Consider the following 24205-nt stretch of genomic DNA (forward strand, 5'->3'; position numbering starts at 1 on the left):
GTACATGTGTCTGTCCACACACACACACACACACACACACTCTTAATATCCGGTCATATTACACGTACATACGGCCCCGCCCCATTACCTTTGATTAATTTACTCAACTTAATCTATCTTTTTGAATTTTATCTTTGAACTCTGTGACATACATACACATATTTCTATATATCCTTTTTCGTACGTTTTCATCATGAGTAAGCCTGAGAGCTTCACGTTCTAATCGCAGATGATAATACAATCCATCCATGCGTATTATTAAAAATTAATTGTCAACAAAGAAAAAAAAATTCGAATACTTATCTTTTATACTTTGTAGTTGAGTGTTGAGCTAATTAATTCATGGACAAAGTGATATATAATAGAAAGTGACAAGAAATGCTGGATAAACTTAATGAAACATATAGTAGAAAATATGATGAAGTATGACCAATCAGGATCAGGAGGAGACGGCGGCAGAAAGTATTAAAGTCTTCACAATTAGGAAGCCGTAATCAGATAAAACTTCTTTCACATGATCTTTTTGTGGTCGCGTGCGTTGCGTCTCTTTTGGGCAACATACCAAGAAACAATGACTGAAACTTTCCTTTTTCATCTTTCTTGGAATCTTGAAATTCCACCTCATCTTTAATTTTGGGCGACAAGCCAACAACCTTTTTTTTTTGGGTTGGTCTCTAGCCTCTTAGATTTTGCCCACTCATTTTTTTTCTGAAAAGAAAAGGGAAAAAAAAAAAAGATAAAATAAAAAACCTTATCTTCTAATCAGCCCTTGCTTTGCAGTTTAGGAAAGCTACGAAGATATAAGACAAGATTTGGATATAGAAATTAAGCTGATTAATTAATTACTGCAAAATGAATTAAAAACAAAGCCTTCAATTTTTATTAAAGAGTGAGAACTGGCATGTCTCGCTATCAAATTCCAAGTTCTTATGAATTAGCAAACCGTGTTGAGTGTAAGTAATGTGAAAGGAAAAGAAAATCAAATGACTTTTGCTATAAATTATTATACATTAAGGTTGGAATTAGGTATTTGCCCTGTACTTTCCGAAAGTTTCGATCATAGATATATAAAAGCACAACTTAAAAGTGGCAGCAAGCCAAAGCCTAAAAAGCAAGCTTTCACCCCTCCAAAAAAGGAAAAAAGAATGGTTAAATTTGCCTCGTGACTCGTGTTTCACCGAGTTGAAAGCCAGCTTGTCTCGTGTTTCACAAACAAAAAGGTTTCATAATTTTAATTTATTAAAATGCGAAACCATCGCCTAATAACTTTCTACCGTCGCCTGTAAGTCGAGGTCCACCCAGATTGAATCTCCGTCGAGCTTGGTTTAGTTTATTTATTGCAGCATGGAATTTCTTTGATCTTACTTCAAAAGTTATTAAACCCCCACCTTTGGAAATTTGACTTGAAAGCCTTTAATAACTAAAAGCTATGTTATTCTCCTCATTATTCCTTCATTTTCGTGTTTTCTGTCAAGACTCAAGACTCGATAGCAGTCAAGTCTCCCTCAAACAAACAGAGTTAGGTGAAGCAACATTAGTTCTTTTCTTGATTTAATTAATTGTTTTAACTTGTAAGTTATTTAAAGAAACCTGGTGACATTAATTGTTAAGCACTCGTGCATGCATGGTGAAACTAATAAGCAATATGTATAAATCTAGCTACAAAATTCGTATATCATTATCAATCCATATATATATATATATATATAATTGTTTGACACGAAACACTAGCAACAAATTAAATTAAATATTCATTTCGTATGTTCTAATTGAATTGTAATTACGTACATGTGAGATGTGCTCGATTCATTCATCACAAGTTTTAAGTGAAGAATAGACTTTAACACGTTTATTATATTCTCACCGCTACCCCATTAATGGGGAATGCAAAATTACATGAAACAAGTTTTGTTATAATAATAATAATATTTTTTTTCCTTAGAAGACAAACTATTTCTTCTACACCACTTATATCATATATTATACGCCTTTTTTTTTAATGCGTCATGTTAAAGAAAAATGTTTGATCAAAGTTTAAATTGATAGGTAATAATTTAGTAATAGCATTCAAGGCAAGTGAAAAAATAATTTAAAGAGTTTGCATAAGAAAAACCGAATTGGAGACTAAAGCTAATAGACAAGGAATCAAAAATAGTCTTTAAAACAAGTCCTAATAAATCATATAATATAATTAGGCGGTCAAAATTTCCCAAGCGATTAGGTTCAGTTCAAAGGGTCAATAGATTTGATTAATTCTAAGAAAAATAAAAAAAAAATAAAACAAGAAAGAAATAAAGAAAAACAGGGGAATTTGAAAAAGGCCGGTTCAAGATTCAGTTCAGGCTATATATGCTTGTGCTAATCTAGACATTGAATTTACCCACCCCCATGCCATGCGCCTTAATCAGTAATTTTTTCCAGGTAAATTAATCTCGATGGTGTGAGGAAGGATTTTATTTTTTTTAAAAAAAAAGAACATAACAACACCTAATCAGAAAAAAAAGTAATGAAGCTCATCCCTCTTAAAAATGAAAACAAACATATTAAAATACAAACCAAACAAAAACTACTTATTTCATTAATTAAAAGAATAGTTAGAACATATAGACATGGTACATGATCTTCAATGAATTTCAAAAACTTAGCTCTCATTGTCATTGGATATGTAGCTAGCTTGTTTTATAAATTAAATTTAAAAAAAAAAAAAGCATTGATGCCTGTAAACACAAACAGCATTAAAAAATACAGTACAATAATTTTAGAATTTCCATTTCTGTGACATTTCTCTCAAATCTTTCTCTGCGGGGAAACAAGAAAAAAAATAAAAAAGAAAAAAAATTGGAACTTACAAATAAATTGATGTGTCTAGAGTTTCTAAGAAAGGATATATTTATAGAAGGAGGGAGTTGAGAACAAATTGACGACGACTCTCCTTGAAATGGGGGGTTTTTAATGAAATAAATTTCGCTCTGATGTACAAAACAAAACAAAACAAGTTAATTATGTAATTATTGTTAGTAATCTGAGTCCTCTGTCCGTCGCGAAGCTGCAAGATCGTCTTTCATGTTCATACTTGAGCGCTGAACTAAACGCACCAATGCCTCCACAACTTCTGACATAGGTGGCCGGAACTCCGGCTCAGGCTGCCCAGGAAATTAAATGCATGTCATGTCACAGAACAACCGAGGCTTTTAATATTCACATGTGAATGAGTGTGAACAGGTTATAGATTAGTTGATTAATAATACACTCACTTGTACGCAGAGGGCAATTACGTCTGCAAATCTAGAGAGGGACTTGGGAGGGTAAAGGCCGCGCAAGGCAGGATCCACCATTTTGGCCAATGCGTCAAAGTCATGTAACTGAGGAGCTGCCCAACGGACCAGGCATTGCTCCGATTTTGGTTTTTCACTGAGCAACAAGAACAGAACGGAGCCATTTGCATATGTAATTGAGCACTTAAAAATTTATTTTATTACATGATAAATCATTAATTAACTAACTGTTGAGAGTGCGCCATAGACTAGCGATTGAAGAATTAGTATGAACATGCACCTGTCATAAGGCATCCGTCCTGTCAATAACTCCAACATCACCACGCCAAAACTGTAAACATCACTCTTCACTGTATACGCTGATGGCCTCGTGCACTCTGGTGCATTGTATCCAACTCCGAGGTTTTGGCTTGTACGCTGAGTTAAAAAAATAAAAAAATAAAAAATAAAGAGAAAATTAAAAATGCTTCTTTCCGAGCATAACTGATTAGTGGAGCTACTTTACTGCATATATATAACGTAGTTAAAGCCTGTTTCTGCAAGCGGCTAAGATAATATTTTACATCTGGTGCCTGATCGTACTAGAATATCGATTTCATCAACTATGTTTGCAGTAAGATAAGAAGATATCTTGGATCTCAAGAAAGAGTAACCTGATGGAAGCTTGCCAAGCCATAGTCGGAGAGATGAGGATTGAGTTCAAGGTCAAGCAGTATATTAGATGACTTGATGTTCTTGTGCTCTAATGATGGTGAACAAACTTCGTGCAGATACCTGATTACGAAAATGTCAGTAAAAGAATTAGTATAAGACAAACTTTGATAGGAAGACTGTGAAGAAAGTATCTTTTGTATTAACTCACAAGCTTTGTAATTGAAACATGTTCAACACAAATTAAACTACATGGATCCAAAGCACCATTCAATAGGTTCACTTTATTAAGCACCAGAAAAACACACCCTGTACTTTAAAATTAGGCAGTGCGCGGATTCACTTACTCAACAGCCCGGGCTGTTCCCAAAGCAATTCTGATTCTTGTGTTCCAAGTTAATGGCTTGCTAAAGTCATCTGACATATGTAGAAACTCATGAAGTGAACCATTCCTGTAATAGTCGTAAATTAATATGTTATGCCCCTGCTCTGAACAAAAGCCAACGAGTTCAGCAATGTTTGTATGGCGAATCCTTGATATGTTTTGCACAATTTCTGAGAAGCTTTCTGAATTGGTTCTTTGAAAATGAGAAGAATCAATCTTTTTCACTGCCAAAACCTGAAGAGCACACAGAAGATCTTATTACATAATCATAAGATCAAGTACCACCGCTTTTTTTAAAGCGTACTGTCCCTAGATTTAGTAAATAACAACAATATTAAGATCAAATCAGTGAGAGCTTCAGCAACTACTGATGTTACTAGACAGATAGAGAGGTTTAATTGATGTTGATGACCACTAAAAATTTAATCACTTAGTTTATAAACATGGAGATCAAAGTTTTACATATTTTAATGGATATTTTTATTAAAAAAACATGCAAAGAAACAATTACAGGTTGCAGATTAGTAGAAAAAAGAAAAGGTAACAAACACAAGAGTAATCGGTCAAAGCATACCTTGCCATCAGGATATTTTGCTCTATAAACACGCCCAATAGTTCCCTCACCCAGAAGGCGCCCTGTTGCAAAATTAGCAGTAGCAGTCAACAAATCTGCCATAGAGAAAGGTGCAGCTTGAGCATTGGTGCTTTTCTTGGCTTTCAGACGGTTTGCAAACTCATTATCATGCAATGATTTTGCACGATCACTTTGTGGATCCTTAAGACCAATTGGCGTAGGCAAAGGCTTCATATCAACTGAAGCATCTGAATCGAATGATTTGTTTCCTGTCACCAAGATATTGCTGAGTTAGTTACATAATGATCTGTTTTCATACAACATTAGATTGAATAAAGAGTACCAACATCATCACAACGAAAACTTATGACTGACAACGTTATTGAATTGATTTACTTCAAGAAGATGCCAGAAAACAAATAAATTACCTTTGTAGTGATCCTGGTTACTTTTGTAGTCATGGAAACCCATATAGTCTTGGCCACCTTTGTAGTCGTCGATACCTTTGAAGGGTTTGATGCTTTCAGGGGCCATGTCATTGGTTAATTCCTGCGACGCAAGGGGCGTAAACGCTCTACGCTGGCTAGCTCTCTCTTCATCAAGAAAATGAGAAGATGGAGAAGACCTTCTTCTTGAGAATAGAGCAATCACAATTGCTATTATTGCCAATGCAAGCAGAACTGCTATTGCTATAATTACCCATTGCCACATTTTTGACGACGACGACTCATCACCTTCGCGGAACGGGGATGCCTTTCTCTTCGTGACAGGCTTTGTACCAGGTGGGGGAGGAGGAGCTGGACTGGATGACCAAGAATTTCCTCCGGTCCTTCAAGGAAAAAGAAAAATTATCATAAAGTCAATTCCAAGCCAATGCAAAATTCAACACTCTACTCAGTACTCACTTAGCAATATCCTTCAACTCCTCAGGCACCCAGCCAGAAAATTTGTTGTTTTCCACATTCCTGAGCAGAATGAGAATAGCAAGGATAAGTTAGTAAGATTTTCCTACGACAGAAGGGACAAACCGAGGGCTTTTTTCAATTGGTCTACTTACAATTCATCAAGGGGAAGTTTACCAAGAACATTTATTGAGCCTGTAAATTGATTGTTTTGCAAGTATCTACAAAAATTTATATCGAAATGATTAGCAAAGAACTCAAAAGATCAATATATACCTTACTGATAAAACAAACAAAAACATGTGAATGTAAAATGCTGGTACTGCTTACAATTTTTTAAGGCTGGACAGTGATGCAAAACTACGAGGTAGCTCGCCAGTCAATTGGTTTTTAGATAGATCCCTGGAAGCTCATCAATTAGAATACTGAAATCGAGAGAGACGCAGTTCGATATAAGCTAATGACATCACAACACATCTCATTCTTTGCAATTTCTACCCTTTTTTTCCCCTCAAAAACAAAAACATCTGTGGGAAATCTTAAAATTCTTTACTAACGATACTTACAAAGTTTCAAGTTTTTCGTTTTTCTGAAACATATCACTTAGTTGTCCATTGAGCTGATTGCTTCCAAGATTTCTGTCCCAAAAAGAAAAACTACTTAGAAATGCGAGTAGTGAACGCTAGGGAATTAATGGCTCCAAAAGAAGAAAGTGTTCTTACAGGTACTTAAGTTCAGACATCTGCGAGATTGAATAAGGCACAGTGCCACTGAACTGATTTTCAGAAAGGTCCCTGCACATCAGGTTTATAAGATCAGCGTGCATGACTGAATTTGAAGTCAATCAAGTGATGCAACTGAACTATGAGCATCATATATATATAGTGGTTCAAAACATCAACTAATGAAGCTTAAATTTCCTAAATGATCATTTCTGTAAGTAAAAAGCATATTCTTGAATGAAAATGGAACTTTTAAACATTGGTAATTCTATATATTAACAAACGTGCGACCTCCAATTCGTTACGTAAGTGAAACATTGGATTCTAACTTACAGATGCTTAAGATTAGGAGGAAGCTGATACGGTATACTGTCCTTGAGGTTGTTGTTGCTCACATCTCTGTACAAATACACTCAATGTGATGTTCTTCTAGTATTAAGATGGCGAAATTAAAATAAGTTACATTGAAGAAGTGAGGCCTCACAGGTAGGAGACAGATTTCAAGTTTGTTAATTGGTAACCCAGTTGTCCGTTGAGTCCAAGGCCTGATAATTTTCTGAAGAAAAGACACAACTCAGGAATTTCAGACGCATATGATCTATAAGCCCAGATTTTACATAAATGAATTTATTAAAAATATACAATTAAGTTGACAGCATACATTTCTGTAACGGATGAACCTGAGCATGTAATCCCTTTCCAGTGTTCCCCGCAAGGGTCACCGCCACCTGCTTTCCAGTTACTCAATTGCGAAGGTGAATGTAAACTGGTATACATAACATTAAGTGCGGAAGCTGTCCAATACAATTAATTAGCAAATGTCAGAATCTTGCATCACTGCAAGGTCCAAGATGTTTGTTGATCATCTTATGAATAGAAAGCACTTTATAAGTTAACTAATAAATTTAAGACATGCCACTTCTTGAAAAATAAAATAAAAATTTCCAAGCAGCTAATGTGATTCTTAGTCTTGCAACTTGAGAATTTAACTGATCCCTGCAGTCGCTATCAGAGTCATATCTAAACAGTTTCAAACAGAACTTAATATTCCCATATAAATTTTAAAGGACGAATTAATTATATGAGACTTCAAAATGTCTAATCAAAATGATTTTGCATTTGAAGTTTAGGTAAGGTCCGGTTTGCAATGAAATAATATTGCTAGTCGTAAATAAAATTTCCTTTGATTTTATTGGAAGCAAACAGGTATAGAACAAATGCGAATCATTAACCATTTAAAAATATATATAATAAATGTCAATAACCGTTGATGCTAATATATCGCCATAATATTCAAAATGCATAATCTAGTCATTTGCCAACCTTTGATCAAAACCAAAAATATTCCGACAGAATGAAACAACAGGTTCTGAAAGCACATTCATTCATGCATGAATGTGGATCCTAATAAGCGGACCCATTTAAAGTTGAATGTGCATACCATCTTGTGAGTCAGTCTTTGAAAGCACATGACAACTGAAGCTCCCAAGATAAAAAATGAAGAACCCGACAAGAAGATTCTGGTACATTTTCTCTCTGAAACACCAAATTTTCTTTTCTATTTTGTTAATGTCGTTTGCTGTTGTTGTTGTTTTCTTTCTTTTTTAAGAGAGAAGAAGAAGAAGAAGAAGAAGAAGGAGAAGAAGAAGATAATAAATGTGTTATGATTTTGGTTATTTTTATTGTATTCAAAGGAAGAGTTGTTCAGGAGGAACAACATCAACCTCCAGAAACAAAATGGATGTTCATTTTTCCTCCATGATCTCTATTTTACAAGAAGGGTTTTTTGGGGACATTGATGTTTTATTTTTTTGAAAGAGAAAGGTGGCTATATTTGGAGAAGGAATGTTTTAAGTTACTGCTAAAATTGGTGAGGTTAAGAAAGAAAGCATTGTATGCACACCGAAAGCCAAGGAGAAACAAAAGCTGTCAACCTTTTCCGGACTTTACTTTCTTGCCTGCTTTAACTGTTTCTCAAAACCAACCCCCAACCTTTTGCGTAGTGTGTATTATGTATTACATCTAAATACAGTACATTGATTATGAGGTATATATATTGATGTTTATTTGTTTGTATATTATTAACTCAAAATGTTACCTCACTTTTCTTCCTCTGGTTGTAACTGCTGCGCCAATCACCCCTACTTTACAGTAGATAGTTGGTCGTTTTGTTCCCAGCCAGTACAACATCTCACTTCCCAACATACCCTTAGAACTAATTAACTAATAGCTATTGCCGTATCTTTGCTGTAATTTTTTGCTCGACTATGGTTTATGCGATATCGTCATCATGAGTGCTACATCATTGATCATGACATTCAATAAAACAGGAATGAGTGACGCAAAACTTCTAGGGTTGCAATAGGAGCAACTGCACTCCCACTTCCTCACTAAGGTTTATGATCAATTAACAACAGCTTCCTCTAATCATATTTACACTGAAAAAGAAATAGTTAAAACCCAGGTTATTACAAGTATTTAAGATGTAAAACTGTCACCAATCCCCTCCTCTAGTCAGACCTCAGGTCCACCATCACTTTTTCCTTGGTCAGTACCATCAAATTGTGCTGTGGCAATTCAACAAGGTCATTTACCTAAACCTTGCCTGGTTTGGCCAGATGATCCGCTGCGCTTATGTAGCTTTGTTAAGACATATGCCATAGCAACTTTAGCCCCCAGAGCAGAGTGTCCGCGAGACAGGCAGATCACGCCCCCAAGCAGCAGCAAACCATTTGCCACCAGTTTCTTTGAAGGTCTTTTAGCTAATTTCTTCAGTTTGGCTTCACTAGCATATAGTCCTTGGACAGCATCTGCTGCAGGACTAGCTGAGGAACTTGCACGGTTTATTTCCTCTAATCCAAGTGGAACCTACAGGTGTAGGTGGAGGAAAATGTCAAGCACACTTAGTCAAAAAAATTTAAGGACATGTAAATGCGAGGTTATCATGGGAGTGCTATACCAGTGCAGTCAATCAATAGAAAACAATGCATTATCACATAATATCAAAAAGTTCTACAGTCAAATCTGATACCAAAGAGGCTATATTTGGCAAACACAAACATAAAATCATCTATAAACTGAAATTAGTCATTATATTAACCATGCAATCCAGCTCACCTCAACAAATTTCAAACAATATAACAAATGGATCAAAAACTGGACATAAATCTGATTGCTTTGGAAATCTAAGTTAACAAAAAACTAAAGATTATCTCTGCAAGTCCTAACCTTTTGAATAAGGGTGACAGCCGAAACAGCTGGAATTGTTTGAGGATGACTGACCACAGCGTAATTGCGCAGTGCATTATCCATCTTACACACATAACTCCATATGCCTTTTGCAAAAGCCAGCTTTGCCATCTCCACATTTAAACCAGCATCTTCTTGGTGAAAAACTTTAATCTCACAAGCATCTCTACCAGGCACTGAGATAACAAAATTGTACTTCGTAATTTAATCAAACCAATCCACAATATAGCTATTAAAGAATTTATCTCATACTAGTAGAAAAATGAGTTGAAACTCAGCTACTAACAGGATGTGTGAGAGAGAGAGCAGACCTTATAAAGACCAGAAAAAGAAAAGCTAAACTAGAATTTGAAGATAAGTGAATGAAACACTTACCTTTCTGGATACGCCATCCGGATCTAAAATATGTGACGCGTACATACTTCCTCTGCGGTGGTGCCAAAGGATGATCACATTCCTAACGAGGTTTGTAAACAATAAAGTGAGTGGCCTCAAAAAGGAACAAGAGCATCAAAAGCTATAATGGTAACACTTTGTTCATAAATCATAACATATATTTCTTCTGTTTCTCAAATACTTACCAGGCAAATCCACCATGCAAACTCATCAACTCCTTTTATAAAATAACAGCAGAAAACAAATAGAAAATTCTTATATACTCAATGGAGAAAGCATTTCACATCCCAAAAAAAATGGAGCAGCTTTTAGGACAGATTAGTACAAGCTAAAGATAATATATTCTGTTATGAAAAATCTTAAATTTTCTAATCACGACCAATCATAATGTACTTCCTCATTTCAACCAGATAAACCCCGTCAGATGATATACCAGTTACCCGAAAGGTTAGACAGACTGAAAAAAATAGACAAATAATGCAATTATAGCTAGGGGAACAAATAATCAAAGAGAAATATCTATAGGGCTTCCAAATAAGTATCAAGTCAGTAAAAGTAATTACTCTGGCTTCAAGATTTAATTTTGTTTATTATTATTTTTTACTCCTACATACCTTGCTAAAACAGTAGAAAGTTTGATCTCTTCCCTCCCACAATCTCCAAGCCAATACGTACTCTCTAGGTGTCAAGAGTGGGAATTTCTTTATTGTGCGACCGATTTCGGTACCATTAGTTTTATCCACCTGCAGCTGCTTATGCTCAACCACAGTCTTGTCCCACCGCACTCTGTAATCGTTGTCCATGTAAAAATCCCTTAAGATCTCAGGGGTGCAATTCTCAAATACTGTGACACTCAAGTATTTTAGAGGACCAACCTACAACCAGAAAACAAAGAAACATCAAACCAAAGTCAAATACCTTAATTTTCTGAACTGGGAAAAAATAAAAGCATGGATATCAATCACATGTTCAACAAACAATATGTTGAACTAGTAACACTGAAAAAAAAAAAAAGATGAACTAACTTAAAATCATTTCAATATCTATAGTTTTAAAAGTGAGAGAGCCCGGGAGACCCAAACCTTAGGCTTGCAGCATCTAGCATTGTAGTATAATAGGTTGTTTCTTTTATCAATGACATTTTCCCATTTGTCGTTCTCACTAAAGTTTTCTTCCAAAGTTTCAATTAAGAACTTCAAATCAGCATCTGAAACAATCTCTGATCTTCTGCAGAAGTGAACAGAAGTGGTGTAATTAATTACAGGGAAGGAAACAAGTGCTGTAAAATGTGAATACGATACAAGCAGGAATGGAATTGCAATTAACAGAAACCAAAAGACATTCAACACCAAGCAGACAAGTAAAATGTAGAAAAACAAGAGCTTTATAATGGAAAATGAGAAGATACAAGCAACCCTAAATCACAAAAGAAGAATGAAAACGAACCCAGCCCCCAGAAAATTATAAAAAAGCAAAATCGAAAGAGAGGGGAAAAAAAAAAGGTACCTTGATTGAGAGGGGTCAGAGCGGGAAGCAACGGTAATAGCAGAAAAAGAAGACGAGGAGGATGGTGACGGAGATGGCGATGGCGATATAAAGCGGGAGGCAAATGAATGGAAGCGGGTTTTGGATAAATGGTAGACGAGTATAATGAACAGAGCTATGAGAGTTGCGTTTGCAAATCCTGCTCGATTGCTGTTTTGGTGCCAAAATTCATACGATGATGATGATGAAACCCAGAATTTGGCCATCTCGTTCACTTGGCTTGTTTTTATCATCTCTTGTGTAACTCCTAATTAATCAGCATCAGATTCAGAATCACACTCGAAAGAATTTTTACTGGCAGGCAGCGTCAGCAGCAGCACCTTTGCTTGCGTTTGTGACTGTATTTTTTGGCACAATAATTGACGACGACATATATGAAATTATGAATACGAACGAGATTGAGAAGAGAATAATCACTACTGATCAAGCAGACAAGAAGGCAGCAGCGTAGGTATTACTATTACTATTAGTCTATTACTACTACTATTGTACGGTTGGTAATTGGTATCGTGCTCTGCTGCTACTTCCTTGGTCGGACGGTTACGATGTTGCCTCCCCAGTCGCGCGTTTTCTGTTCTGTTAATATATATACGCATACCATCATTCACACACACTCGCACAAATTGGAATACAATATATATATATATATATATATATATATATATATATATATATTAAAAAAAAAAGGAGGGAGAGAGATAAAGATGGGTAATTTTTTAATACAATTACCATTAGTTGAAGAAAACCAAAGAAGGGAGTGGGAGGGGATTAATTTGTTTTGCATGGATTACAACGAACAAACACGGCAGCGGTTTGTTGTGTACATTTCACCTTCTCCTTCTTCTTCTAACTGAGGTTCCTTTATTTTTATTTTTATTTTTTTAAATAGCTTCTTCTGAGTTCGTTTAATATAATCAAATTGCATGTATACTTATTTGAGACGCCTCGGCCTGGCTGACCTTGATGAGCTCAATCAAATGTCGGGCCTCTACTCCAAAGGCGAATGAGTGAATCCCCTCATTATGCGTTCTGCATGCACATCGAATTGATAGTGTTAGACGCCGTCGTTGTCATACTTTTACTTATAGCTGCGGATAAGATAAAGAGGATATGTGATGCGAGTGAGGCGGAGGCCACAGAATCCAGAGACAAGTCTAAGACAAAGACTAGTGGGTGCTTCTACAACACAAGCATATCATTCATTATGTTATTTTCACTCAAATCAACTAGTCTTTAGTTTTGCCCCCCCTCCTAGCACAGGCACCGCTCTCTTTAATCTCAAAACCCTTCCATTTTCTTGCGACTAACACCAGTTCCCTTTCAAGTGTCGGTCCACAAGGATACACAATGCACAAGATCAAAAGTACTCCTTCTGGCATGGTCGCAGGAATAAAACGATTTATACATATATTCAGAACAGCTAACAAGATACTCAAATCAAACCACGTATTCGTTCAACCTTCGCGGTTTTGCAGCAGCACAAACGTGTTCTTGTTAAGGAGCCTGCAGCATTCATTCAACTCACAGCATAGAGTTAGAGAGACCACTACCAGTCCGTCAGAGCAACAAATAGGTTACGAAAATCAATCCACTGCCCCTAATCTAACTCACTCAAAACAAAACCATACTTGACAAAATTACTTCATAAAGACAGAATTATTCATCAAAAACGATATGCTATGGCATAATTGAAGCCAATAGACTATGGGATAACACATATTACATGCACCCATAATCGTATAACAAAAAAATGATAGTCTGCCTTTGTTCAATCAGAGCACTCACGACACAATAACATATATGGAGAGAGGGAGAGAGGGGAATGAAAATCTAAAAATGAAACAGAATTTTCACATTTATTATACTCATCATCAACACACACACTATTTCATTTTCTGTCACAATAGCTGGATCTAAGTTCCCAAGGAACTGCATAAGCTCACCACCCTCAACAAGAATTACCACTATGATGGAATCATTTCCTGAACCATTCAGACATAAAAAAGAGAGAGTTTCGCTTTAGCACCTTATGCTGTATTCCATTATTAAACTGCATGCAAAGAGATCTGGAACTTTACAAGCGCAATATGTCAGTCAATTTCCACATACAACTACATTCACTGATGAAGAAGTGAAAAGGACAGGAAAAAAGAAAAAGGACAAAAGGCACTTGGAAGACATATTATACATGAAGCTTGTCAGCTGTAAAAACTTGTAAGACCTTTTAATTCGGTTACCGATGCAATCCAATGAACCCAAAAGACATCAGAGATCTACCATTTCATAAAACAATAAAATACTGAAGGAGTAGAATGGAAGTTCGTCACATACAGAACAGGAATCCCACCCAAAGATGTGTTCCTAACTGGACTGAGCAGAAGAGACGACGGCAGTAAGAGCATCTTCAAGTTTACCTCTGGCACCCATGGAGCCGCCAGAGGCAGAAGTAGCTTTGTCTACACCCATGCCGTCTTTGTTACCCTCATCCAAGCGGACAACTTGAGCAAAGCTCTTGGACATCTGCTTGATAAAATCAGTGGAATAGGTGACTGCATTTTTATGATCATTCTCTCCAACTACCCCTACAGCCATCAAGCTAGCTTGCTGTCTTGCCTTCCTTTCCTGCATGGCTTTCTGCCGATCTTCATAGAAATCAAAATCATCCAGGATTGACATATCGGTTACATAATTCTTAAAGATGTTTAACATCTCAATGCCTTGCTCCAATTTCACCTGCAATATTCAATAGATAGTCACATGGAAGTAAAATTATAGTCATAAGTATAAAGATAACAATCAAAAGCAGCTGATGAGCTAACATGCAAAGACACTCATCTATTCTGTCAACCATGACATCTTATTTTGAAGTAAGAGGTGGAAGATTGTTGGACAAGTAGGGTAGATATAAAACAAGAATGAAATTCGGACATGATAAGCAGCCAAAGATTAGCATGCCGAGAGAGATTAAAATTGACAATACAATTATCACAATTTCAGCTAGGTAATGAATATGTGATAGAAGGATCTGTTTGGACCGAAGGAGAAATACATCGTGCCATGGTGGTATGAGCATTACCTCAGTATGAAGGCTCACAAGGATCAAGAGTTAGGACCATTCATTGGCTTTATGGGGACATTTTCATTTTTCAGTGATGAGTACAAAAGAACAGAACAGTTTTGAGGAGAAAATAAAAAGAACAGCCAGGTGGATCTCAAAAGCTACAAGTGCATGTTAGGCAAAACAATAAGAGCTGCAGTCCCAAAAGACAGCAACTATATACCTGGGAAAACAATGTTCTGACATAAGACAATGTCATTCCCATAAAAAAAGTACACAGATTTTCATTGCTTCCAGAAGTTCCAACCAACTTACCTCCTGTGTATCCCGACTGTTAGTGACAGGCTTGTTGTCATTATTTTCCAGTACAATGTGACGAAACTGACTATTTGGGACATCTTTGATAATATGCCACTTAACAGGGAACTGCCCACTCCATTTATCTTGCTGCCAGTAATCCACACTCTTTTCAAAATCAACAGGACCAATCATTTCAGCCACACCACAGAACTGAGCACTAGCATTAACCTGCACATAAATGTATCATGAATGTGGACAGAACAAGAGAGATAGGGAGAGAGACATTCAAAGGGAACAAGAAAGAATGGTTGTACAGAAGCACAATAATAGCAGAAATAAAAATTCTCCTCCAGCCAAGGAAAAAAAGGATACTAACTAGCATGAAAAGAACCCTTCTAGCAACCAGCAAGTGAGGATGTGATCAAGAAAATCAGATCAAATCAATCTTCTTTGACAGTTCAACAAAGGAGGTTAAACAAATGATTCTATCCACAGAAGTAATAAATAGAACATGGTGAAGTGAACCAAAATAATCGCAGTAGGCTCAGCAACTGATTGGGGAAAACATTCAGATCCAACAATACATTTCCAGAGATTGTCAACTGTCTCAAAGTAGCCTAACCTATTTATCACACTTCAGGGACCAAGCTTATTCTCTCTTTCTAAGCCAGGTTAGCTGGAATTTGAACAGAACTGATTACTTGGAAAAATAACATCATCAAACTACCAATGAAGGTAAACTGTGCACTGAACACCTGGACAAAATAAAAGATAACACTGTATGCGTATTTCCTAAGATTTTTATCCTTCTAACAGAACAGTCAGAAGGAAACTTTCTAAAAATTAATATTCTATGAAACAACCTCCAGCTGCGAATAATCTGACCAGTGAATAAGACTTAGCTTAAAAGCAGTAAAACAAAACTTATATAGGAGAATTGCCTTACATTCAGTAGCATCATAATCTCAAAAGCTTGCATGAACTTTAGTTTGATCAAGTAAGGTTATTGTCTTCAAAAGGCCATAAAAAAGGTATTTACCGAAAAGAAGAGAAACACTGGACATGCATCTTGCTTCTCTTTAGCTTCACAACAAGCAGCATCTAACTTCTTGTTACCATTTGGTGTGCTGGCCCAGACACCATATTTGATGCTCTTGTGTACATTATCTTCGCTATAAGACTTGATAATGAAAAACTTTGCATCTTTGTAGTCGGTGACAAAATCTGGCTGGTTGTATGACTCATCGAGAATCTTAACCACAGACTTGCTTTCTTTGTTTTGGTCGACCGAGGAACCATGTTCATCTGTCATTTGACTCTTAGGCTTTAAAGCTCTTGGGCCCCGGTTTTGCTCATTTAGTATATCAAGAGTACCATTGCAACCACATAAAGAACCACTACCCCTCACACGTCGTTTACTAGAGTCAAGAGAAATCCAGCCCCGATTGTTAATTGCCAAATTAGAAATTGGCGTACCACCAAAATTGGAGCCCTGACTAAAAGCATTGTGCATGTAACCTCTATTGTAGGAATTCGAACCTGATCCAAAACCATAAAAAGATCTTTGTTGTTGAGATGCCTGCGGAAAATTATAATGTGATTGTCAGCATTTAACAAATAGCTCTGTAAGAACTTTGTATGCATTTAGTTAAAACTTTGACATTGATTATCTAAGATAACTACACAAAGCTGACAAGTTAGAGGAGCAAAGAGAACCCACCACTGGAACATTTTGCCCAAATGACCCAAATGTACCAATTGGTTGAGGAGACACAGCAGGTGATATTGGGGTCAGAGGTCTTTGTCTGTCTGAAGGTTTTGACCAATCTGACCAAAGTCCTCCAGATCTCAATCCATCAAACCCTTGCTGTCCATCATGAAAACCAATCATACCAGGATTTCCATGCATACCGCCTCTACCAAAAGATCCCAATGCAGGAGGATAACCAGACCTCGGTCCAAAAAGCATGTTATCATTTTGTTGCTCAGCACCCATCAGTGTATTGAGCTCTGGTTGTGAAACTGGAGTTGGTGAAGTAATATACGGCAAGCTAGGGGGAACCATCTGCTGGTAGTAAGGTGGCCCAGAGAATGGAAACTGCTGAGGAGAATATAAATGTGCATCTCCACCAACAGAAGGAGTTGTGACGGGAGAGTATGGTCCATATGGCATTTGTGGACTGTAACCATATCCAGTATGATATACAAGCGAAGGATTGTCGTTGTAAACCCCCTAGTATTTATTAAAAATTAGACAATCTATACTGTATATTTTCACAGGAAAGAAAATGTATAAACAAAGAAGGGAGTAATGTACTAACAGAAGATCCAAGTTCCAATCCTTCAGCATTGACATATGAGGGATATTCATCCCATTCACCAGGAACATTGTCGTAACCTACAGTCTCACCACAGAGTAGAATAGATGCCTTCAGGTTGGTTTTACAAGTGATCAGAATAAAGTAAATCTATGAATCTTAACATGAAGTGCAACTCAGGTATCTCTAAACTACTACATAATTCAAGACGAAGAAATCATGTAACGTTATAGTTCATCTGTCAAAAGAACCTTGAAGCTAATTACCGCATGAACAGAATATTCCTCCCAACAGGTAGTCTCTGATCAACTGTTTAAGGCTCTTAGCTTCAGCTGTTTAAATTTGTAAGGTATTAATCACCTTAACTGTATAAGACCAGAGACGGTGACTTGCACATGCATCACATGGCTTTTAGAAGGTCATTTGGTAGTAGCTAAATCCTTCAATAATGAAAATTAAGCACTTTCATCTTTCCATGTGATGATGGATCCAAGCATTCAGTAGCACCTCATTCAAAAACTAAATCTAGGAGGGCATCATTCAAAAACTAAATCTAGGAGGGCATCACCAATGATGGATCGAACTTCAATTTGCACATAAAAGAAACAAGCCACATTTCAATCCCAAAAGTAAGAAGAAAGAATAGATTCTTGACTAGAATCATCAACAAAGCCTGAGCTGGCCAAATTTATAGGCCGAACAGATTCAGAAGGTGAAAGACTAACCTCTATAGTAGAAGGCCTGCGCCTGCGGTGCAAAAATGTTAGATGAGTAGACAGAATGGTCTCCAACAGGACCAAAAGATCCTGATTGCACTGCAGTCTCCCTTGTATGTCCTACAGTGAGAGCACCCTGAGAGGAATTAGGAGAAACTGAGCTCTCATTTGTTGCTGAAAGAGGCTGACAAGAGAAGGACAAAATGAAGGTTGTTACTACAATTTTTTTTTTCCTTATATTCATTGATGCAGAGACAAATAATAGAAAGGAAGGGCTTAGAACTGGGCTCACAACTACCTGCTCCTTCATTTTATCTGTATCAGCTGGTTGATCTTCTGCATCCATGATCAGTATGCTCAGTGACTTAGTAGAGTCTTAGAAACACACGCAGTACAAATTATTGACCAACCAAAGCTAAACTCTGGGAAATGAAAAGTCAAAGCTATGAATATGTGCAAACAAATCCATGCACGCACACGTATGCACCAATGATAAATAGAAGAATACGAATAAAATATAAAGTTAAAGGCAGCGAGATATTGACTAATGGGCTTAACCATTCACTTACAGTGTTAAAATGCCAAGACCAGAAGGATAAGGGACAAAGCCAAAAGTCCACATCACCAGAAACCAAAATCCATGCATTCAAACCATGTTGCAATGAACAAAAGACCCAACTTCAGCACAAACTAACTAGTTTGACCTTAAATTCTCAAGGAATGACATATACTGGAAGTACTTTACAAATTATTGACTTTCAAAAAAAAAAAGAGAGAAAAAGATTTAACATATTATTGATTCATACCACACAGCATAGATAATTAGCACTGAGTTTCTAGAAACATTCTGAGATGCTAGATGAAGCAGAAGAGAGGTTTTGTGTGATCTATTATTCTAATGAAAAACAAATTGCAAATCCTAAAGGTCAAGTGAAGTTCACCGCTTCAATATTAACCTATGAGTTTTAGCACCTTAAAGTGAACTCCAACATCCAAATTGATGCAACCGTATAAAGCCATTTCGCAATTCAATAAATAATATCAAAATGAAGTATTTCATCTTGTTCATAATGAATGCTGTGGATATACTCAATGCTCCACATCCACAGACAAATTTTAGTATTGGCAAATTAAAGAAACACCACCCAACAGATTGTCAAATTGACCCCAAACATTATGGATTTCATGTAAAACATGTTACAATCAAAGAACATAAAAATCCAAAATTTGCAATACTTTTGGTCATCTTACAATTCCCAGATCCCAGATCTCATCAATATGACATGCAGGTAATTCTGCCTTAACTCAACTTAAAACAGCAAAACAAGCAGAGACAGGTTAAATAACACATAAGATCTTTCCATAGCATCCAAACACGTATTTCCAAAGCCATCAAAATGAACTAAACAAATAGAAAGAAAAAGCAATTCGCAACCAAAGACGCCAACAAGCAAAAGCAGCCAGAGTTACATGATCAAAGGATGCAGATTTAAGCCCATAAACTTGAATGAGCCATTCACTTGACATAGAGATTTGATAAAATAAAAGAAATCCATCAATGAATGAAGAATTCAATCAAGATCGATATACACACAAAAACATATGCAAAAAGTATATTTAAATAAAGAGAGGATAAGATGATGACAGGGTCTAGGTTAGGCTACGTTAGGTAAGGTGAAAGTACCAGTGGTACGATCTGGAGCTTGTTGTGATTGGGTTGCCGCCATATGATATGATTTGATCTGAATCTTTATGAAACAAAACAAACAAGGAAAAAAGAAAAGATTGTCTTAAAGTTCTGGCACCACCAGACCAGAGAATCTACAACTAAAGACCAGACACGGTACCTTAACATTTTTCTATATATATACTTACTTCTCATTATTATTAATGAATGATGATGATGATGATGATGATGATGTTGATGACGACGACGACTTTGTTCTTGCCTTTTCTCTTTTTTTTTTCTTTTTTCTTTTTCTTTTTTTGGTTTTGCCTTTAATGATGAATCGTGAGTGAATGGTAAATATGGTAAAAACAAAAATAAAACCAGAGAAGGAACAGCCTTTGTTAACTACGTAAACTATACTAGGTACACCTAGGCTCTGCACTGTGTCACTGACACGGCACACTACGCTCCATGCCTACGTTTTTTTGGTAAAAAAAGAAAAAAGAAAAATGTTGAAGTTACTAACCCAATGAAAAAAAATTAATTCATTTAAATGTGAATTATTTACCTACCTCAACGTGTAACATGTGCCGCACGTGTCCCCTCAAGCGTGTGAGTAATTGCCAAAGGCCAAAATAAAGGGAAAAAGATGAAAAATAGAAAGAGAGAGAGATAGAGGAAGGGTCAGCATTGGCAGTGGAAGAGTATGGGAAGCATATGAGGGTTTTGTTACGAAGTTGTTGATATTAGAATAAAAAATTTTTGGTGAAAACTATTAAAAATATTTATGTTGTATCACCGAGAATCAAGAAAAAATTATGATAAAATGTACTTAAATCTATAATGCCAAATTGCTTTTTAGAATTGTGTGATGGCTTTTCAACTCAATACGTTTTTTTTTTTAAATTATTTAATATTCTTTACGCTCTCGGTCTCTGATGATATGATGTCAGTAGAGAATAAAAAGATACTCATGACCTGTTAGTTATAATCATTTATATTGACAACGTTTTTTTGTGGGTTTCTACACATTAAAGACTCACATCTTATTAGATACATTAAATCTCATAATATCGAAAATCTTAATTGATCACTTTTAATTGGATTTAACTTTATATGACAATTTATAACACATAATTATTCATATATAAGCCAATGTTGGATTAAAGATCCAACAATATTATATTAAAAATCCAACTGTTGATTCTCTTATCTCATTTGCTTCTCTTCTGTCTTGTCATCTTTGCTTCTGTTTCTCTCAGCAACAGCCAACAGTAAAGCTTTAGCTTGCTTCTTTTTTCATACATATGCAAATACATATTTTGGCCAAAACAAAAAAACTAAGATATCAATTACATTAATCATTCTTTGGTGGAAGACATTCTCATTTTCTTAAAATGAAGATATTAATAAAAAAATAAAAAAAAACACAGATTTTAATATACTAACGATAAAAAAATATAGTTTTCAATGTTTTGAAACGTGGTTTTTTTTTTTAAATTTTAAAGACATCTTTACTAAAGAATGACTTCTCATTACATTACACTATATATAGTCATTTTCTAGTGTAAATACCCTTATTTTTTTTCATGCGGATAAAATTTTAAACCGTGAGATTTAATAGAGTCAGATTTTAATGCTATTATATTACATGACTTTATAGTGCATTAAAAAATAATTATATTACGCTGCACGGTTTATTAGTGTGTCCGCATTAAAAATATGAGAGTGCTTGCACCTGAATACGTTGTTCTTTGTTTTGTGTGTTGGCTTGGCTGTCTTTTCAATTTTCGATTGAAAATTAGAATAATTTAATTATTGTCTAAGACGAGTGACATTAATATGAATCATAAAAGTTATATAATTAAGAGGAGATGAAATTAATCTAGTCTGTCCAATGATGATCGAACAAAACAACAATGGCCTTCTGTGTTCTGATTGCAGCAATGGCATGACAGTAACATACGGCTATCTATGCCAATGGCAACGCTTGGTCTCGGTTTGTTGTCCTTCATTGTTCAGTATTGGAGCATTAGCTGAAAACAAAAAGGTAAGTTTGGCTAATCGAAGACAAAATCAAATTCAGTCTTATGGGTAGATACCATCGGTCCATCGCTTTGTTAATTCAATTTTTTTTCCCCCACTTCGATGATACATGTGTACTCCAATTTCAATAGCATCATTTCTTTTGGTCGGGGCTCAGGTGTGGAAATTTCTTTTCTTACATTTATATATTCTTGTCTTTCTTTTGTTTCTGGAGCCTGCATCTGGATCTGGAACATCAAATGATTTTGTTGTGTGCAATCATCCATCTGTCTATTGAATCACTCGCAGCATCGGCATTCATTGGGTTGTGTTCTCTTTTTATCCCTACAGACGACAATTTGTGTATTTTTTATCCACACCACTGCATTGATGGTTTGGTGATTTCCACATGACTTCTGTGAGTATCTTATGTGTACTAACAACGGAATTGCAAGAAGGAAGCATTTTACTAGCTAAGTTTGCAGTAGATGATTGCTCACTCGTTGAAAGTACAGACAATAAGTGATTAAATTGCTCTGCTGTGAGACCAGGAATTTGCATAGCAGTTTGAGATAATGAACTCTTGTCTGTTGGAAAGAGATGATCACCTGGTTGTTGTGGCTTTGTGGTTGCAAGAGTAGCTACATTATTGTGTGTCTTGTACTCCATGCAAATGGCTAGAATGCGACTGATTTGGACGATTGGTCTTGTGAGTCTCTTAGTCTTATTATTGGCTGTCAAGGCTGTAGATTCAATAGATGATTGACTTGAAACGTCGAGAGGTCGTTGACGTTCTTCCTGATGAATTATTGAATATGCTTTTCCAACCTTTGGAAGTGGTTTCATGAATAAGATTTGACTTCATATGAAGAAAATGAGTCATTGAGACCCATTAAAGATTGAAATACGTTTTCAGTCTCTGGCAATCCTTCCAGTTCACTAGTTACAAACCCAAAAATTAACAAACATAAAACATGTTCCAAAATCATATTCCATGAATTTATAAGATATGATAACCCCACAAAATAATGTGTCACTAATTATTTTCAGACTAATTGAAAAACAAAGGAGAAAGTTAACATCGAGTGAGTTGCCATACTTTAGACGAACGTAATTTACTGGTTGTTGTTTGAGAAATTGATATATATCGATCATGATCAATAATTCAACTTGGCTGAGTATGTGTATCCATGACTAAAAGCATGGTTTGGTTTCATAGTTCATCAAGTGTTCTTCAATGGCCGACTCTTCAGGTAAATTTTAGCTGTCTGAATAATGTAATTTTGAGACATTATACTGGCAAGAGAATTTCTGATCATGGACATGTCAGCTTTCTTTGCCGGCGTCTTTTACATGGCTCCATTCGCATATTGAGATTTTCTGTTTGTCTTCGGCAAATTAAATTTGTTTTTATATTGACTTGCTATGTTATGACTTGGGGATCTCTCCAGCTGTGGAAAACTCCTCTCGTGTGACTGTTTGATGCAAAACAAAACAATGATCTTTCATAGAATTAATTAAACTAACACCCTGCCTGTAAGTGTTAAAAAGCTTGAGACTCTTTATGCTTTGTTTTTTCCTTCATTTATTTGATTCCCCAAGGTAGTTTTTGTTCTTGATTGCAGCAGAAGAATGTCGCTTTTGGATGCAACATAACAATGACTATTAGAATCAAATAAATGGTTCTCACGGGGGGAGTGCTTGGCGTTAAGTCTTCCATTCTTGGGATTGCTGCCGAAAACAGAAAGGTTTGATTGCACCAAGTTCCTTTCATTGCACCTACGACTAACCAAAACAGAAAGTACATGCACCAATAGAATTTCTTCAAGTTCTAGCTTTGCACTTAATTTGCACGGTTATGCATTTTGTTTGTGTGTGTGTGTGTGTGTGTGTGTGTGTGTGTGATATCTTATTCCAGGTCCACCCGGAATTCCATCGGCTTCAGCAGGAGTTGTCACTTGCACTTATTCATCAGATTCCACAATCATTCTAGGCTTCTTATCGATCGTAGCACTCACAGCATCTGTGGTCGTTTGTTTTTGTAATGTACTTTTATTTACAATGGGAAATCTGTCCCTCGCCGTGTTTTCTTCAGAGGCACTTATTTTTGCTGTGGTGTTCTTTTCACCGGGTGATGCTGTGAGATTAAGTTGCTTCCCATGTTGGCTGTGGGGATGTTGTTTTGGCCCACGATTGCCGAGCTCATTCACCGTACTCGCCATGTACATCACAACATGAGCACAATTCGCCCAACGGCCAAGACCGGTCTCTTTGGCGGTGCTGCCTTCATGGCTTTAAACGCTTCCCTCTTCTGGTTGATTTGCCTAATGCTTGCTGATAATGCCAGAGATGACTATTTTGATGAAGAAGACCAGAACCATAAATGTGAATATGGTCAGGTTTTCACCACAGATTATGAT

At 36.2% G+C, this 24205-nt stretch overlaps 3 protein-coding genes across 23 annotated transcripts; all 3 read right to left on the minus strand.

Moving 5' to 3' along the window:
- Nucleotides 1-2691: 2691 nt before the first annotated feature.
- LOC102619046 (protein STRUBBELIG-RECEPTOR FAMILY 5) lies at nucleotides 2692-8724 on the minus strand. The gene is made up of 16 exons (XM_052432371.1): nucleotides 7951-8724; nucleotides 7171-7303; nucleotides 6994-7065; nucleotides 6843-6908; nucleotides 6510-6581; nucleotides 6354-6425; nucleotides 6118-6189; nucleotides 5943-6008; nucleotides 5791-5850; nucleotides 5314-5714; nucleotides 4886-5154; nucleotides 4274-4545; nucleotides 3929-4049; nucleotides 3556-3692; nucleotides 3255-3411; nucleotides 2692-3143 (listed from the first exon to the last, which is right to left on the minus strand). Exons 1-16 carry the CDS (start codon nucleotides 8036-8038, stop codon nucleotides 3015-3017), a joined length of 2187 nt encoding a protein of 728 aa, XP_052288331.1. The 5' UTR covers nucleotides 8039-8724; the 3' UTR covers nucleotides 2692-3014.
- A 133-nt stretch (nucleotides 8725-8857) lies between these two features.
- On the minus strand, nucleotides 8858-12294 carry LOC102619344 (hypothetical protein). The gene is made up of 6 exons (XM_006488541.4): nucleotides 11661-12294; nucleotides 11237-11381; nucleotides 10769-11029; nucleotides 10134-10215; nucleotides 9738-9934; nucleotides 8858-9377 (listed from the first exon to the last, which is right to left on the minus strand). The coding sequence occupies exons 1-6, from the start codon at nucleotides 11930-11932 to the stop codon at nucleotides 9096-9098; spliced, it is 1239 nt and encodes a 412-aa protein (XP_006488604.2). The 5' UTR covers nucleotides 11933-12294; the 3' UTR covers nucleotides 8858-9095.
- Nucleotides 12295-13711: 1417 nt separating this feature from the next.
- Nucleotides 13712-20127, minus strand: LOC102619639 (YTH domain-containing protein ECT4). Of its 21 annotated transcripts, none has more exons than XM_025102269.2 (9): nucleotides 19967-20127; nucleotides 19776-19839; nucleotides 18390-18427; nucleotides 18101-18227; nucleotides 17379-17455; nucleotides 16778-17290; nucleotides 16097-16636; nucleotides 15073-15285; nucleotides 13712-14432 (listed from the first exon to the last, which is right to left on the minus strand). In XM_025102269.2, exons 2-9 carry the CDS (start codon nucleotides 19816-19818, stop codon nucleotides 14061-14063), a joined length of 1923 nt encoding a protein of 640 aa, XP_024958037.2. In that variant the 5' UTR covers nucleotides 19819-19839; nucleotides 19967-20127; the 3' UTR covers nucleotides 13712-14060. The 21 variants fall into 21 exon arrangements, 20 of the variants coding, with proteins under 20 accessions (XP_024958037.2, XP_015388863.2, XP_015388862.2 ...); XM_015533377.3 differs by having other exon boundaries at nucleotides 18101-18275; XM_015533376.3 differs by having other exon boundaries at nucleotides 18101-18275; nucleotides 18390-18466.
- Between the last annotated feature and the right edge of the window lie 4078 nt (nucleotides 20128-24205).

The sequence above is a fragment of the Citrus sinensis genome, chromosome 8 (genome assembly GCF_022201045.2).
Source record: "Citrus sinensis cultivar Valencia sweet orange chromosome 8, DVS_A1.0, whole genome shotgun sequence".
Lineage (NCBI taxonomy): Eukaryota > Viridiplantae > Streptophyta > Magnoliopsida > Sapindales > Rutaceae > Citrus > Citrus sinensis.